The sequence below is a fragment of the Suncus etruscus genome, chromosome 1 (genome assembly GCF_024139225.1).
Source record: "Suncus etruscus isolate mSunEtr1 chromosome 1, mSunEtr1.pri.cur, whole genome shotgun sequence".
NCBI classification, from domain to species: Eukaryota; Metazoa; Chordata; class Mammalia; order Eulipotyphla; family Soricidae; genus Suncus; species Suncus etruscus.
Window position 1 is genome coordinate 12,817,860 of NC_064848.1, and position 18,177 is coordinate 12,836,036.

Consider the following 18,177-nt stretch of genomic DNA (forward strand, 5'->3'; position numbering starts at 1 on the left):
TGTAAAGGGGTTGAGCAAGAAAACTCGGGAGGGAAGTCAGTGCCTTGTCCCAAGAGCAAAGGAGCCCGCATGCCACCTTCGTGGGCTCAGCAGCAAGCAGAGCTCAAAGTGAGTTTCTGGTGCCTCTGTGTTGTTTTGCCTGACTTCTTCAGGTCAGGCTGCTGTGTGATACTGGGGTGGAGGATTCCCCACCATTCTAGCAGAACAGATGGGCCTACCCTTGTCCTCTGCCACACAGGAAGGACTTACCTGGTTGTTTCATTGGCTGGGGAGGAATCCAGGGGGGCACTGCAGAATCTTAATGGATGGTCAGCCATTGGAGCCACATGGGTGCTGCAATGGAGGCAGGGATAGAGCTGGCTCCAAATTCCTGGCTTATCCTTTCATCAGGACCCCTTCCAGGAGATTCCCTCCCTCTTCTCCGCCTGCACAGCTCCAGTTTCACACAAAAAAGAGGATGAGGAAGAATGGCCAAAAGATGATCGTATGGATGCCCTGGAACAGGAAAGGGCCCCACTGTTTAGAAAACCCAAGATTGAAGTTAACACACTGGCGATGTAAATGTGGGGAGGATTGTGTTATACATGAAGCCCAAGCATAAACAGTATTATAAACCCACAGTGCCTAAAATGCAATTTTAAAAAACAAAGAAAGGGGGTTGGAGAAGTAGAGCAGATAGGGCCCTTGCCCATTCTACAAATGACCCATGGTTAATCCCCAGTGTCTCATATGTGCTCCCGCTAGCCCACCAAGAGTAATTTCTGAGTGCAGAGCCAGAAGGGGCCCCTGAGCTCTGGAGCACTGCTGGTTTGGAAGCAAAAGGAGAGGAAGAGAGAGAAAAAGAGAGGGAGTAGGGAAGGGAAAGAGAAAGAGGGAAGGAAGGAAGGAAAGGAGGGAGGGAAGGAAAGGAGAAAGAAGGAAGGAAGGGGGCCAGCGAGGTGGCACTAGAGGTAAGGTGTCTGCCTTGCAAGAGAGAGAACAAAACCTCCGATAATGCATCAATTTTTTTTTTGTATTTTGGGTCACACCCGGTAGCACTTAGTTAGGGGTTACTCCTGACTCTGCACTCAGAAATAGCTCCTGGCAGACTTGGGGGACCATATGGGATGCCAGGAATTGAACCATGGTCTGTCCAGGGTTTGCCACATGCCAGGCAAATGCTGTGCTATCGCTCTGACCCCCCCAACATGCATCATTTTAACCATTTTATAGGTTATGACTTAGTGAATCTTGTACACCCATCTCATCCTGTTTCTTCCTGTTCCATCCAGTCCCATCCTACCCCATCATACTATTATTACCCGAGAAAAAGCGTGATGGCCTGTCAATTTCCCTGTTCTCTCCCCCACACGACACACACCAACCTGCTTTCTTAGCTATCCAAGTCATTTCCTGCACCCCAAAATGAAAGATTCATATGCTTTGTGCCCAGCTTTTTTTTTTTCACATGCTCTGTTTACTAGTGTTGATTGAGCTATTACTGTAAGTGGCTGTTTGGTATGAGAAAAATGGGGGACTCTATCAGAGCACCTTGGCTTGCCAGGATTCTAGGCCTAAGAATGCACTTGGGGGGCCGGAGAGATAGCATGGAGGTAAGGTGTTTACCTTTCATGCAGAAGGTCATCAGTTCGAATCCCGGCATCCCATATGGTCCCCTGTGCCTGCCAGGAGTAATTTCTGAGCCTGGAGCCAGGAAAAATCCCTGAGCACTGCCAGGTGTGACCCCCCCCCAAAAAAAACACAAAAAACACACACACACAAAAAGAATGCACTTGCCCCCCCCCCCTCCAAAAAAAATTGGAGCTGGAGAGATGGTGCTGGAGGTAAGGTGTCTGCCTTACAAGCACTAGCCAAGGAAGGACCGCGGTTCGATCCCCCAATGTCCCATATGGTCCCCCAAGCCAGGGGCAATTTCTGAGCACTTACCAAGGAGTAACCCCTGAGCATCAAACGGGTGTGGCCCCCCAAAAAAAGAATGCACTTGGGAGGGGCCGGAGAGATTGCATGGAAGTAAGGCTTTTGCCTTGCATGCAGAAGGACCGTGGTTTGAATCCCGGCATCCCATATGGTCCCCCGTGCCTGCCAGGAGCGATTTCTGAGTGTAGAGCAAAGAGTAACACCTCAGCACAGCCGGGTGTGACCCAAAAACTAGAAGAAGAAAAATAAAAGAATGCACTTGGGGCTTATGGTAGTTGTGCTGCTACCTTATAGGGACAGGGACCTTTAGACTGAAGAGAGTGAAAGCTTTCCCCTCATGCATGTTGGGAGTAATGTGTGTGGTATGTCCTTACCCTGGCAGGGGATATCGTTCCCCTTCCCCAGGGAGATGAGGACCTGGCAGCTATGGGTGATATGATAGATCCAGGCTGTGGAGTCATACAGGCGTCCCCAGGGACTCTCTGTGGAGCAAACCCCTGTGTCCCAAGGTATGGGGTGGCACTGGTGGTCCAGCCTGTGGGGGTATCATCCCCAAGCTTCTTGACCAGGAACTAAGGTGGTTGGTCCCTTTGCCCCTGCCCCTGGGTCCTGGAGGAGGGTATGGAAGGAGCACCTTGACACAGTGGACCCCAGACACTGGGCCTACTCTGCCACCCAGTCATCTCTGACTCTGTTTTCTTGGTGCAGGAGGCTCAAGTCCAGGCCTCAAGCCCTGCTCAGGCCCAGTCTGAGGCTGTGGTGCAGTTAGTGACTGGCACCCACCCTGTGCCTGTCTGTGCCTACTCCATCTGTGTCCCCTCCTGTACAGAGGTGAGTGGGGGTGGTGGTACAGGGTGGGTCCAGGCCTCCTTCAGCATCTCTTCTGCATACTCTCTTGTCCTTGGCTATCTCTTCCATGCAGCCATTTCCTGACCTTCTGGCAGGGGCTAGCCATGGCAGCTCCCCTTGGAGCTGCTGACCTGCAGGGCTGTGTGAGGCAAGCTCTGTGTGGCAGAAGACAGAGGAAAGAGGGCAGGACTGGGTCTCTGTTCTCCTTTCCTGGCTTCTGAGCCCACACTGTGCTCTCCGTTGTCCAGGAGGACTCGCCCTCAGTGACACCCCAGAAGAGAAAATCCTGCCAGAATGAGAGTCCCCGGAAGATGATGAAGATGGACTCAGAGGAGGAGAGGGAGACAAGGTTGGCGCAGAGCATGCCTGAGCAGCACAGGCCTAGCACCTCCAGAACCATCTCCTTGCCCCATCTGGAGGAAGCCCCCAGCCCCAAGGAGCCCCCTGTGGAAAATGAAGGCTCAGTCCCTGACAGGGATGTCCTGATCGACGACCCGAAGGAGGCAGGTAAGGAGGTGGGTGGGCAGCAGAGACTGGGACCTGTTTGCTGCCCTCTGGGTCTGGGGTTCTCTTCTCCCTATCCTTGAGTTGTCCTGCTGTCAGTATGTCTCCCTGAGGAGCAAGGACATGCCTGGGTGACCCCAGAGGTGAGACCATCCAGGTTTCAGTGGGTTTGTCTGGATGTCAGTGTGGGGTATGAGGGCTGAGATCTGAACCCCTCTTGACTACCTAATGCCTCTGCCCACTCAGAGAATTTGGGTCAAGTCTGTACCTGTTGTATTAAATAATTAATTATTGTGGTGGATGGCGATGGATGGTGAAGGATGGAGGCCTTTGTCCTTTGGTCCCGGCCACGTGGCTTCATCCCCCATCAACCGGCGGGCCTGGGGTCCAGGAAAGCGACAGGTATTGAACTCACTCACAGGCAGGCATCAGAAGCATCAGCTTTATTCATACCCTCTCCACCACATGTGTGGTCTCTATCATAACCTTTCAAGCATTCAGCCATTCTTATCTAGCTCTACATCTTAACTCCTTCCAGCCATCTTCCTTTGACCTCCATGCTGGTCAAAGACCAAAAGGGGAGAGCCCGCCAAAGGCCAAAAGGGCAAAGACCCTAAGCCCCTGGGTCAAAGGCTTTATATAACCTTCCAAGACCACTCCCCGGAATGGGAGGGGTATTGCAGGTAAGGTTACACCTAATATCCAGTTCCCAAGACCCCTCCCAGAAAAGGGCGGGTCTCAGGTATGTACACCTAAATCCAGGGTGGAGTTACATCTCCCCCTTCTCTGAAATATAAAGACCCTTTTGTAATTCTGACTCCACCTTTAGCCAAAGGTGGGTTAATATTTTCATGCAGCAACGTAATAAAGTGAAAATTAATATACCAGCCCTTTTCAAAAACATAACATTTCTGCAAAATATACTATACACCTGTAACTTAAAATTTTCTTAATGCTTTTTTACCAAGCACTATTTCGGAACTTTCAGTTTCCTATACTTTTAAACTATATTGGGGGAACTTTCTGTTCCTATTAACCTTCCCTACACACAAGTACTACAGCATAAATGCATAACATACATTTTAAAAACAGGCTAAGTACATTAAAATACACACAGTAAAACATTTTGCAATTGAAAATATTAGCTATGGAAAACAAAACACATTTAAATTATAAAGAAAATGACTAATTAAGACAAAGATGCAGGCGGTTAGAAATCAGATCTTTAAATGGGCTAAGCTGTTAATACTCCTTTTTTTTTTAAACCACTAACTAACTAAAACTTATCCCATCACCAACTATGAGTAAAATATATAATTACCCGCTTACTCCCTACACCTAAAACCATAAGTCCAGATGCTGGTTTGTCCCACGCTGATCTCACCACGTGGCTTCTTTAAACTTTCTGCAGGCCAGTTCGCTCGCGCCATTTCACCTTTGTGATCTGGAGGGTGGATCCCAGGCTTGCCTTTTTTCCGGAGCCGAGCTGAGCCGAGCCGCAGGCATTGCTGCTTTTGGGTTGAATAGGAGCTTTTCGCCGCTTCTTTGCTGCTGGACAGGCTTCACCACTGCTTTTTCTCCTCTCCGGGAGGCACTTTGGAAGCACCACAGCCACTGCAGCTTCTCGGCCACAGCTTCACAGGGAACTTTTGGATGTCCAGAGTTCAAAGTTATTTAAACTAAAAGTCCAGTTCGAAATTTCCAAAGTCAAAATCCAAATTCAAGCCGAAAGTTGTTCTCAGAAAATCAGTCCACTTTCAATACAGTCTTTTCTCCTCCGTTTCCAATCTAGGCTTTTAATCAGTTTTTGAGGAAGCCGAGGTTTTTGTTTCTTGTAACAAAGTCTCAGTCCTGGGCCTGGGCCTGGGATGGAGGTGATGCAAGCTTCCATCACCTTTGTTTCAATGACCTTTGAGCACCCAGATGGGGTGTTGGCCATCTTTGAAAATTGTAGGGGCCGGGCGGTGGCGCTAGAGGTAAGGTGCCTGCCTTGCCTGCGCTAGCGTAGGACAGACCGCGGTTCGATCCCCCGGCATCCCATATGGTCCCCCAAGCCAGGAGCGACTTCTGAGCGCATAGCCAGGAGTAACCCCTGAGCGTCACTGGGTGTGGCCCAAAAACCAAAAAAAAAAAAAAAATTGTAGCACGTGGCCCAGGGTTTTGGGCTCAGTGCATCCGAAAAGAGCCAAAATGAAACTGAAAAGCAGAAATCTCACCATCATCACTGTTTTCTTGGGTCCAGGATTCAAATCACAGTTCGAGCACCATTGTTGTATTAAATAATTAATTATGGAGCTGGATTGGTGGGAGATGGGTGGGCAGCAGAGGCTGGGACCTGTTTGCTGCCCTCTGGGTCTGGGGTTCCCTTCTCCCTATCCTTGAGTTGTCCTGCTGTCAGTATGTCTCCCTGAGGAGCAAGGACATGCCTGGGTGACCCCAGAGGTGAGACCATCCAGGTTTCAGTGGGTTTGTCTGGATGTCAGTGTGGGGTATGAGGGCTGAGATCTGAACCCCTCTTAACTACCGAATGCCTCTGCCCACTCAGAGAGAATTTGGGTCAAGTCTGTACCCCCTTAGGATCATCAGTCCTCAGCCTGCTGCCACGGCCACCCACTTCAGGGACCTCATTGGTCTGAAATTCCTTTTATACACATAGCTAAAGAGGTCTTGCCCATCAGTGAGGCTCAATCTAAAGGATTCAGAAACATTCTAGATAGTTCTTCCTAAATCAGCATAACTCAGCCTTAGCTCCGTCTTCCCTTCTGGATGAAACATGAGGACTGGCCTTGCTCCCACACTTCCCCAGGCTCCTTCTGACTTCGCAGCTCTCAGAACTAAGAACTAAAGCAAACCCTTTCACCTCCACACCAGGTGCTGCACTTGTACCTCCTGCACAGGGCCCAGGGCCCGCTGATGCAGCCAGGACTGGCAGAATGGACAGTGACAGAAAACCATTCACACAGCCAGACGTATCTCCCTATCCCCCTCACAGGGCCTGCTTCATGTGCCCTGTTCCTTGGCCTGCAGCTCCCACTGAACACCCAATGTGCCAGCTAGCCAGAAATGCCCCACCCCAAGCCCAAGCCTGACTGTCCCTTTTCTCCCCACAGCAGAAGAGTGTGTTGTGTTGATCAGTAGCTCGGAGGACTCCGACATTGAAAACTTGGTGAGTGTCAAGCAGCTCATTTCTGTGCATCTCCCTCTTCCCAATGCCAAGATAGAGGCTGGGGTGGAGGGGATGCCACTATAGTAGGCGACTCAACCTCATCTTGTTCTCGAGAGCTAGAGTATTGGGGTATCCCACATGCCTCTCACCCAAGCTCCTTTCTAGGCAGGAGCCTTGATCAACCCACACGTCAGTTTTTAAAATGGCCAGTGAGTGCCTCTCCCTGGGCCCTGATCATGCCTGGACTTAGCCAGGGCCTGCAGAGCTTCCTTAGGCTTTTTCTCTTCCCTGATCCTCAGCAAGGACAGAACCACGTTGATCCCCTCATTGCAACCAGAGAGCCCATGGCTAGGCCATGAGGGGTCACGCCAGCACCTCCTCAGACTCTGTCGAAGTGGAGGATGAGCAAGTGGTTGGGTGGTTCTGTCCCTGGAGGTTCATTCACCAAGGCTGGACCATTCACCTATGCAGGAACAAAAGCTTCTGAATGGAGGCCCAGACGGTCCTGGGAAGCCCGCGAGTCCCCCACCAGCTCTCAGTCTGAAGTTCTTTGCTAGAAAGCACCTGGAGCCTGCAGAGATTGCTGGGCCACCCTCCTTACCAGACCAGCCCCTGCAGACCAGCCCTGGAGCATCTCACCCCATCCCAGACTCCCAACCAGTCTTTAACAGACACATCCCCAAGATTGAGATTCCTCTTCAACTCGCCAAGCAAGATGCAGTGCCCAGTGCAGAGAGTCACAGCCAGCCCATGAGCCACTTGCAGTTGGACTCTGTCCAGAGAGCCCTCCCAGCACACAGAATGCTTAGGATACCTTGCTTTCGCCTCTTTCGTGGCATCAGACTGCCCTTGGCTTGTGCTCCTCCACGCTCCTGTCCTGCCACTGCTACTCAGCTGACCCCTAATGCCCCCTTTGAGCCGCCCAACTATCAGGCCAGCCCCAGGGAATGCGCCTCCTACTCCCAAACACTCTCCACTCAACCCTCCCAGATGCGAAGGGCGGCGCCAGCCCGTGCCCGCCGATCCCGGGGACAGTCCCATGTCAAGCGGTGACTCAACATTTTCTTTGCCCTCCCTCTGTCCACAGTGGCTTCCCAGCTGAAAGCCTCTGTTGGTAGGGGCCCGAGGGATCAGGGAGTCCCCGTTGGGACATCTATGTCCTCCAGGGATTCAGGTGGAGCCTCCATAGAGACCCCACAGGAGACCCCTTCACACACACTCCCACTGCCTAGGGTCATAAGTTCCCCCCCATTAAAGCAGTTCTCCTCCCCATAGACCTAGAACTTTCCTCTTTAGCTACCAGCTGCTTTCCTCCTGTCACAACACATCCACTTGCCCACTCTCAGGGACCAGCCTTTTTGTTTTTAACGTAGTTGCAACACAATCAAAATAGCCAGTGAGTGGGGCTTTGGTGAACCTTAGTGTTGTAATAATGCTCGTGTTCAGTCCTGAACAGAGAAGACACAGCGGGAGGAGTTAGAGCAAAGACGCTGAGTCTTCCTAGATAAAACTTCCCTGACTTGGGGCCTCTTCCTGTGAGCATCTTCCAAAAGCACCAAGGGTGCTGTGTGGAGTTGGGGTGCATTTACCACTCAGTTTATTTGTACCAAAGAACCATTATCTAGAGCTGGAGAAATGTGTCCTGTGCTTCCTGAGTGTGTGTGTGTGTGTGTGTGTGTGTGTGTGTGTGTGTGTGTGTGTGTGTGTGTGTGTGTGTGAAAAACCTGCGTCCCTCACAGCTCAGGCTGAGACATGCAAAAAGCTGTTGGTTCTCAGAGTTTCCCCCAGACTGTTAGAGGCACTCCAACCCCTTCCTTAGAATAGCTGAGCCTCCATTCCCCTCCTATAGCTTAAGTTCCCTCAGCACCACCTGCCCCTTTCTCTGCCCTTACCTCACCCATGACCTGTACCCCTTGCTTCACTTGCATGTATGCACCATTCTTCTCCTCCCTCCTAAGCACATCACCTTCCCCCCTTTTCACTTTTCTGGCTTTTTTTGTTTGTTTGTTTGTTTTTTGGGTTACACCCAGTGATGCTCAGGGGTTACTCCTGGCTATGTGCTCAGAAATCACTCCTGGCTTGAGGGATCATATGGGACGCCAGGGGTAGAACCCAAGTCTGTCTTGGGTCAGATGCATGCAAGACAAACACCCTACTGCTATGCTATCGCGCTGGCCCTCTCTCTGGCATTTTGGATGCCTTTTTCTGTGTTCCCCAACCATATACACACTCTCAAGCTGAGGGTTTGGATGCAGGCATGAACCATGTGTGATTAAACTTGTGTCTGCAAAAAAAAAAAAGTGTTGTCTGTGTTTAATGTGTGGCCAAGACCAAAGACAGAAAGGAGGTCAAATTTCCAGTGGAGCATAGGGATGTCTGGACCCAGAGGTAATTGTTCTTTCTGAGATCCCTCTAGTCTACAGAGCTAGAAAGAGAGTGTTCTGGCCTGGTAGCTTGAGCCTTCTCTCCACCGACCACTTGCTGGAAGAGGCTGTCCTTTCACTGGTCTATAAAGGATATTTCCAAGACCAACCTGAAAGACTCCAGGCACAAACAAAACTAGTGGCTGTGAAGGAGCCCAGTGTAAAGATGGGGAGGTAGCCCAAAGCTGCACCTGCTCTGCCTTGTGAAGAGCTCAGCTTCTGAGCGAACATTGTACAAGATGAGACTGGCTGTTAAGCTGCAGAGACATTGTGAGAACACAGGTAGGACAGGACCCTGAACTGAGTTTTACAGTTTTTTGGGTTTTTTTTGTTTGTTTGTTTGGTTGGTTGGTTTTTGGGCCACACCTGGCATTGCTCAGGGGTTACTCCTGGCTGTCTGCTCAGAAATAGCTCCTGGCAGGCACGGGAGACCATATGGGACACCAGGATTCGAACCAACCACCTTTGGTCCTGGATCGGCTGCTTGCAAGGCAAACGCCGCTGTGCTATCTCTCCGGGCCCTGAGTTTTACAGTTTTACAGTTCTGTGTGGAGCAGAAGGAAGAAGAGAGGAATGAATCCCAACATGCCCTGCTGGCAGGCATCTGAGAGGAATGGAGTGAGAGAACAAGAAGGAGCTGGCCTGGGAAGGCCAAAACAAGAGGACCCAGCCCTTCCCACTGACCCCATAGTAAGGGCATTGCTGCCTTGGCAGCAAGCAGCACAACACCTGGAGAAGGGCCAGTGTTGTCCTGGACAGAACGAGGGCCCTGGTCAGCTGTGGGGAGTTGCGGGGGGAGATGCCAAAAGAAGGAGCCTTGTTGGAAGGGAAAGGCGGGGCTGTCAATGGTTCAGCCAGTGAGATGCATGAGAGGGCCTTGGATTCTGGAGAAAGCCCCAGGATTAAGCTTTCCCTCAGCCAACTGGCCCCACATGGATCCCTACTGAGGAAAAGCAAAGCAGAGGAGCTGGGATGGGACGATGGATGCAGCTAGTACAGAAGAATTCAGTGCATTCCGGTCATGACTTGTGATGACTTGTTGTCCTTACAACAAATTGCAATGCTCTGTTTCATCTGGAGAATAAAAAGTCCTAGGAGGTGACCTGGCACTATCCAGAACTGAGCTTCTGGAATGCCTCAGTAACCCCAGCACAACCTGTGCCATTGGCCTGTATAAGAAGTGCAGCCTAGGCCCCAGGTTCCTTCCCCAACTGAAGTCTGCCGGGTACATGATGAGCCATTTCCATCATAAGAAACGCCACTGCCCGCCATACCCCAGCCCCTCTGGAGAGTCTTGGGCCACAATCCATCTACACCCATCCCTAGGCCTTTCTCAAAAGTGTTCTGACCTGGTTCTCCAAGAGAATAAAGCCTTAGACACCCAGCCCAGGGCTCTCCCATCCTGTGCTGCCCCTGCCAGGCTGAGTGACCACCTAGCTGTGTTCCTGCAACTCTGCATGGGAGCCAGGCCTTAGCTGGCTGTTGGACCCATCCAGAAAAACAACTGGGCTCCAGAATGAGGGTCCTTCTTCCTTCCCAAGTTCACGACTCTGCTGAGTTTGCTCACACTGCTTAGCTCCTAGCAGAGGATCAAGGAGTGTGTGTGTGTGGGGGGGGGGGGGGAAATCTCTCCCATGAGGAACTTGCTCATTCTCATCAGGGGCCCACCTACATGTGCACAGCCACATGCTCCCATCATCTACCTGGTCCCCACCCCACCCTGAGCCCGGCCTGTGCTCTGTGTTACAGACCCTGCAGGACAATAATGAGAGCAGCAGTGAATCCAGTGATGTGCAACTAGAAGGCCCCAGCTCCCTTGGGTCCATGGACGCGAGCCTTGCTGACCCTGGAACAGAGGACAGACCGCTGGTTTTCTTTGACCTTAAGATTGACAATGAAAGTGCGTTCTGCAGGGGGATCCTACACTTGTAGCTTAGTCTTTGTGCACCATACACATGGCCCAGGGGCCCCATGTTTCCAGGATGCCTACAACCTCTTGGTTGTGAGATGGTAGCAGGCCCACCTGAATCAGTGCGTAGAAGTGGGGAAATGCCTGCCTGGGCTCATCTCTGACCTCCATGTTCCTTAGGGTCTCTGGAGCTAAACTAATGGAAATAGTGTTCTATTCTGAGCCCAGCTAGGCCTTACCACTCACCAAGTTCAGGCCCCAAGCAGCAGTGCATCTAGTTTACTTTCTTTCATTGGGAAGGGGGGGGGGGCACAACTAGCAGTGCTCAGGCACTCAGGAATCACTCCTATCAGTGCTCAGGAAACCATTGGGGATTGTATTCGAGTCAGCTGCATGAAACACAAGTGCCTTAACCCTTATACTCTCAGCCCTTCTTTGTTGTTGTTGTTGTTGTTGTTGTTGTTTTGAGGGGACCACACCCAGCCGTGTCAGGGGTTACTCCTGGCTCTGCATTCAGAAATCATTCCTGGCAGGCTCAAGGGACCATATGGGATGCTTGGGATCGAACCTGGGTTTGTCCCTTGTTGGCCATGTGTAAGACAAATGCCCTACCGCTGTGCTATCGCTCCAGCCCCAACCCTTCCTTCCTTCCTTCCTTCCTTCCTTCCTTCCTTCCTTCCTTCCTTCCTTCCTTCCTTCCTTCCTTCCTTCCTTCCTTCCTTCCTCCCTACCTTCCTTCCTCCCTCCCTTCCTTCCTCCCTCCCTCCCTCCCTTCCTTTCTTCCTCCCTCCCTCCCTCCCTTCCTTCTTCCCTTCCTTCCTTCCTTCCTTCCTTCCTTCCTTCTTTCCTTCCTTTCCTCTCTCTTTCTTTCTTCTTCCTTCCTTCTTTCTTTCTTCTTTCTTCCTTCTTTCTTTCTTTCTTTCTTTCTTCTTTCTTTTTCTTTCTCTTTCTCTTTCTTTCTTTCTCTCTCTTTCTTCTTTCTTTCTTTCTCTCTCTTTCTCTCTCTTTCTTTTCCTTCCTTCCTTCCTTCCTTCCTTCCTTCCTTCCTTCCTTCCTTCCTTCCTTCCTTCCTTCCTTCCTTCCTTCCTTCCTTCCTTCCTTCCTTTCTTTCTTTCTTTCTTTCTTTCTTTCTTTCTTTCTTTCTTTCTGGTTTTTGGGTCACACCCTGCAGCACTCAGGGGTTACTCTTGGCTCTATGCTCAGAAATCGCTCCTGACAGGCATGGAGGACCATATGGGATGCTGGGACTCAAACCAACGTTGGTCCTGGGTCTGCTGTTTTCTAGGCAAACACCCTATTGCTGTGCTATCTCTCCGGCCCTAGCCCTTCTTTCTTAAGGGTGCCCAGGTAACTTAGCCTTGGTTCAGGCTCAGATCAGATGGGTTTGGTGCTGGAGGTACTGGGGCCACACCTAAGAGTGCTTTGGGGCCACTTCATGCCAGGGGTCGACTATGGGGCCTTGCCCATGCAAAACATGTGTCCACCCCTCTGAACTGTGTCCTGGGCTATACATTAAGACCCTTTCTATCTGGCTGTGGCTTTTATTTTTTTGTTTTTGTTTTTGTTTGTTTGTATCTGGGGGGGGGGGCCTCAGTAGTTACTCAGTGGTTACTCAGTGGTGCTCAGTGGTTACTCTTGGCTCTGCACTCAGAAATTACTCCTTGCAGGTTCTAGAGATAGCATGGGATGATGGGAATTGAACCTGGGTTGGCCACATGAAAGGCAAATGCCCTAACTGCTGTGCTATCACTCTGGCTCCTGGCTTTGGTTTTGTAGTGCCCTTGTCTTATCCTGGCAAGGGCCCTGGCAGCATCTTCCAGGGATTAGCCCTATGAGTGGGATCAGTAGTTGTCCTGTATGATGGGACAGTCACTTACAGAGACCAGGGAAGATTCTGGGTCTGGCTCTGAAGAGATGGGCCTAAAAGACCTACTTTGAGCAGATTCAGTGACAACAAATTGGCCACTGGGATTAGAGGCTAGAGCAAGGGGTACTTGGTATAAACCATGTAGAAACTAAAATGCTGATGTGGAGGGAAGAGAATGACAGAGATAGGAGAAACTTGACTATTTAGGGAAGTTCTGGAACAGAAGGGAGAGGAGGGGAAGGATCCTGGCTAGTGAACAAGGGTGTGACCCTCTCCTCACCAAAAGAAACAGGCTGGTATTGGGTTCCTACCCGCAGTCTCCAAACAGGTTCTTTAGAGGGTGGACAGTCTACAAGCAGTGGTCCTCAAACTATGGTCCGCGGGCCACATATTGTATTTGTATCTGTTTTGTTTCTTCATTGCAAAATAAGATATATGCAGTGTGCATAAGAATTCGTTCATAAGTTTTGTTTTTACTATAGTCAGACCCTCCAATGGTCTGAGGGACAGTGAACTGGCCCCTGTTTAAAAAGTTTGAGGACCCCTGGTACTGGCAGAGAGGTACTCTCCAGGCCCTGTTCCAGGCCTGACATTTGACCTGCTCTTCTTTCCTGCCCAGCCCAGAAGATTAGGCAACTGGCGGCCCTGAATGGGGAGAACAAGTTCCGGTTGCTCATCACACGCAAGACCTGCTTCAGTGACTGCTCAAAGAGAGTCTCGGAAGTCTCTCTTGAGGAGGGCCTTAAACACTTCCTCAACTTCCTTAGCAGTATGCACCGCCCCGTCCTGGCCTGCTACAAGCTGTGGGAGCCCAACCTCCCCAACTTCTTCCATGCCCTGGATGACATAAACCAGCTGTGGGAGCTCCAGGAGGCCACATCAGGCTTCCTGGCCATCCTGCCCCTCATTCAGGAGTACGTTCCTGGAGCCAGTAGCTTCCAGCTCAGTGACCTGTCCAGCACTTACCTAGCCAGGAACCTGAATGAGAGCAGTGCCCTGGCCTCCGTGCTGGCCATGCGTGACCTGTGCCACCTCTTCGAAGTGTCCCAAGGGCCCCATCTGATCCCATACACCTACTCCTTCAGCAGCCTGCACTGCTTCGCCTCCCTAGAGTCACTGGTGCAGGCAGCTGTGCTGCTCTGGCCTGAGGCCCACCTGCTGGCCCTGCACAATGTGGGCTTCCTGGAGCTGCTGAGAGCATATCGCTGGGATCCACAGGGTGGCCTGAAGAAATATAAGTGCTACCTGAGCCTGCCGGATATCCCCAGCCAGCATGCTGATAGATTGCAGGCTCTGAAGTGTTACTTTGAAAGCATCTTACAGAACTCAGCATCAACACAGCAGGAAGACCCAGCCATGCCAACGTCTAGTAACAGCCATGGCCATGAGCTACAGAGCTAAGTGGGGTTGTTGACTTGGAAATCTCTGGGGCCAGTCCCTGAGCCAGTACTCTCTTAGCACAGTGATCCCAGGGCCCTGTCTCTCCGCTGGGTTCTGGGTTGGTATTTGATCCAGAATTAGTTCTTCCTTCTCTAGGACCAAATTGCCTTCTCTACCTATTCCACACTCACGCACCCAGTGACAATCCCCAGGCCCAAATTGAGTTGAGGAGACTCTGACTATGCCCCAGGAGGCAGAACCAGGGTGGTCCTGGGTGAGGAGATTCCTCCCACCTTTGCCTCCCTCTTGCCCACCCACTAACCTGCCATGGCCTCGAGTGTCCTTGCAGCCCTCCTCACCCTAACCCTGCCCCTGGGGACTTGCCCCAGCTCACAAAAGGCCACACCATCAGTGACTGAGATACCCCAAGTGCCTTTCGATTCATGTTGGCCGTCCTAAGTCTGGCTGCCCCAGCCTCCTGCCAAAGGCCTGTTCTCTCATCACATTTCTTTGGAGCCCATTGCCATTTCCCACCAGCACAACTGCTCCCTCCCACCACACCAGGACCACCTACCTTTCCCTGTACTGCCCACCCCAGACTCACCACCACCCATGCACCCATGCCCAGAAATGTCCCGTGCTATCCAATAAGTAACTCAGGGAACTCATGGCATTTAAACCTCAAGAGCCTTGCCCTACCCTGTGGGACTCAGTTTTTAGATTTTCCTGATGATTCTGAGGCCCTGCCATGGGGGGGAGGTAGGGTCTCAGCAGGACTCAGCAGGCAGCCCAAGGCTATTCTGTCAACCATAACTCTGCTGTGCCCCTAAATCCCTCTTCCTCAGCAACTCTGATGGATATAGTGTGTCCCTGGCTTCAGACCCTCCAGGGATGCCCTACAGATCCTCTATTCCCATGGACATGTTCTGGCACCATGGAGCATCTGCTCCTAGGCTGAGCTGCAGTATATATTTGATTATAGTTTGACTTAGAGCAGGTGAGACCTGAGTCCCTTTTTGGACAGGCCAGTGAACAAGCAGCTGCATGGGGACTTTCTCCATCTCTCCCAGGTCTGAGCAGCATCCACAACTTTCCAGTAAACTCCCAACTCCTGCTCCATGCCTCAGACTGTGAGAGGCTAAGCGTATGCCCAGCCCTCAGCCTGCTTCAGTGTTCCCCTCTGCCCATATCTTCAATAAAACTCGGAATCTCACAAGTCTGCTGCCCTACTGCCCAGTGCTCAGAACCACTGCACACTAGAAAGTGGGGTGTCCTCTGGTATGGGTGAGCAGTAACAGGCCAACAGCTGGCCTTTGTAGGGACCTTCTGTACTTAGCGAAGCTGAAGGCCCCACTTTGTCATTGCTTATGACTCAAGGATGTGGGAGAACCGCCCCCTGGGCAAGATAGAAGACCAGAGGGTCCTGGTTAGAGCTAACTTCAAAAGTGGGGCACTAGCTTCAAGAGTGGCCATGTAGGAGCCAGAAAGAGTGCAGGGGCTGGATGCTTGCCTTACCTGAAGCCCATCAGGTCTGACCCCTGGCAACACAGATGGTCTTCCAAGTCCACCCAGGCCAGTGATTGCTGAGTGCTGCCAGGTAAGGTCCCAAAAGGAAAACACCAGAGTGGCCTCCTGAAGGGCTCAGTACAGAGACCAAGCCCTAAGAACTTGACCTCTGACCCTGCTTCGGGATCTTGCACTCTAGTCTTTGTACCCTGAGTAGCAGGAAGTAGGAGCCTTCACTGGGGTTGAGAAAACCCAACAGGTTCATGTGAGTGGCATGTCTATGTTGCTGTCTTGACTGTCATCTGAAATCTGCATCTGTGCCTGTGGGATGCCCACACCATGCCACTACTGAAGCCCAAGTACCATCCTCCCCCTGGCTGGCAGGCAGCCTGGTCGACCCATGTCATCACCCTCTATCCTAGGCACCTAGTCGAGAGGCCCTGGACCCTATAAGCATGGGTTAGTGTCCTTCTCCTGCCCCTCTTATGGTTCCCAAGGCCTCACTGAACTGCAACCAGGGTGCCCACGCCAGAGCCTGGGACCTTGCTCTGGAACCCCAGACTCCCTGACTCTCAGGCTTTGTCCATTGGCGAGAAATGGGTGGTTTTCAGGACCAGGATCATGAGGTCATACACCAGGGGTGTGTGAAAACAGCTTTTGCTCATAGGCAGAACCTATGTATGTTTACTTAGTCCCCAGGTGCAGGGGACAATGGTGTTGATTTGTAAAGCAATGTGCTGATGTTGTTAAGTCTTAGCCCTCAGACTGTACTTGTGGATCTTCTCTAGAATGAAGGATTGGGATGGGGCAGAGCAGATACTGGAGGCAGCCCGGGAGCCAGGGAGAGGGAGAAGTGTTTTGGCACAGCTGAACGTCTTTTCCCACCAGCCTGCAGATCTCACCACATAATAGAGCCAAGCAGCCTATGCTGGGCTCACTCTGTACCAGTCCCTCTCTGAGGACCCTGGGCTCACACACACACCCAAGACCTCACTCAGACACCTGCTCATCTGCTCTGCCTTCTGCCACCACAACATGTTCTGGCCCTGGCCTACCCCCCTTCATCCCTGATCTCCCTCACCCCACCTAGACTTGCTTTTCTCCTGTCTGTAGACCTGATCACTTTCCAAATCTCACCTTTCATCCTGCCTCTCCTCAGGCCCTGCTTTGTTCCTTCCTTCTCTCCCTCCCCAGTCTCAGACTTGCCTGCACCCCACATTCCAGGTGTTCCCTAGCCTCTCTGCAGACAGGAAGTGGGGCTTCCATCACTCCTCACACACCAAGAACTGACTGGAGGCACCAAAGATGGCGCATCTCTAACTGTGGACAGGGGAGAAGGGAACTGAGCTGAGCTGGGGCAGATCCAATTCGCAGCCAGCAGAGGGCGCTGCAGCTCTGTGTGCTCTGGAGGGCTGGAGCTGGCTTACTAAGCAGCTGTGTGGAGGAGCATCTGATTCTCTGGCCTGGGGATATGTTCCAGGAGTTAAGTGTTGGTGCATACATGCCTTTGAAGACTATTAGAGAAAGTAGAGCTGGCATGTCAAAACCGTGATTTGGGAAACACAATTCCGCCATCAGTTAGAACTAAGCTAAAGATAGGGATTCTTTCCAGGCAGAACTAATCAAAAGGTAGGTATAGTTTAAAAGGAGCTCAGGGCAGCAAAACTTTTGAGTACAAGCAAGTGATTTTATTCCAGGGACATATTGATTTCAGTGGTATAAGAGTGAGGAGTAAAATGAGGGTGAAAGCTAAGGTTGGGATCTGGCTTAAATTTGGAATAAACTGAGATGGGATTAGGAGCCCCGTTGAGGCAGAGCTCAGGTTAGAATTTGGTTCATCATTTTTGGCAATCAAGGTTAAGAATAGAGTTCGGAAGTTACTCTCAGATCTCAGGTACTGTATTTGCCAGTGTATAAGATGACTGGGCATATAAGACGACCCCCTAATTTTGCAGTTAAAACATAGGGTTAGGCCTATATTCACTGTATCAGACAGAACGTTCCTGTGCTTAATGTGCTGCATGTGTTTCTGTGCTCATGTACCAACCACAGTGAGCCAATCACAACAAGCAAAGGTTCAAAGGTTCTACTGTAATAGACGTCCTCTCTGACTCTGGCCAATCTGAGCAGGCTTTTTGCAGTGTAGATTCAGGTCCAGAACATTGTCTAGTTTGCATGCATCAAAAGCCTGCTTGAATTGGCTGAGTCAGAGAGGCGGTCCGAGCAGCCTGGCAGTGATTGGTGCAGGATCAAGTTGGAAAATTCATTTTGTGGCAATATTCAGACAATTTTTGTTTAGCGGCATATTGAAACATTTTTCAGGATATACTCATCGTATAAGATGATCCCGATTTTCAGTTGACTTTTTTTTGTTTCAAAAGTTAAGTCGTCTTATACACCGGAAAATACGGTATTTTGACTTTAAATGGAGAAGTCCAGAAGCTTTAAGATACTACAACAGGGAGAGCATTTGCCTTGCATGTATCTGACTCAGGTTTGATTTCTCCACTCCATTTAGTCCTCTGAGTCCTGATAGGAGTGATCCTTGAATACAGAGCCAGGAGTAAGCCCTGAACACCATTGGGTGTGGCCTAACAACCTTCTCTCCCCCCCACACCCCCCACCCCCGAACCTGACCTGCTGTATACATACCTGT

At 51.1% G+C, this 18,177-nt stretch overlaps 1 protein-coding gene across 1 annotated transcript in view; it reads left to right on the forward strand.

Annotated features, from left to right (window-relative positions):
- The window catches only part of LOC126022405 (protein PML-like), a 43,518-nt gene extending 29,482 nt beyond the window's left edge, over nt 1-14,036 (forward strand). Inside the window, exons 6-10 of the mRNA XM_049785872.1 lie at nt 2,597-2,748; nt 3,015-3,273; nt 6,384-6,436; nt 10,609-10,759; nt 13,255-14,036. Coding sequence (XP_049641829.1) covers nt 2,597-2,748; nt 3,015-3,273; nt 6,384-6,436; nt 10,609-10,759; nt 13,255-14,036 — 1,397 coding nt within the window. The remainder of the gene's footprint in view (nt 1-2,596; nt 2,749-3,014; nt 3,274-6,383; nt 6,437-10,608; nt 10,760-13,254) is intronic.
- Nucleotides 14,037-18,177: the final 4,141 nt, after the last annotated feature.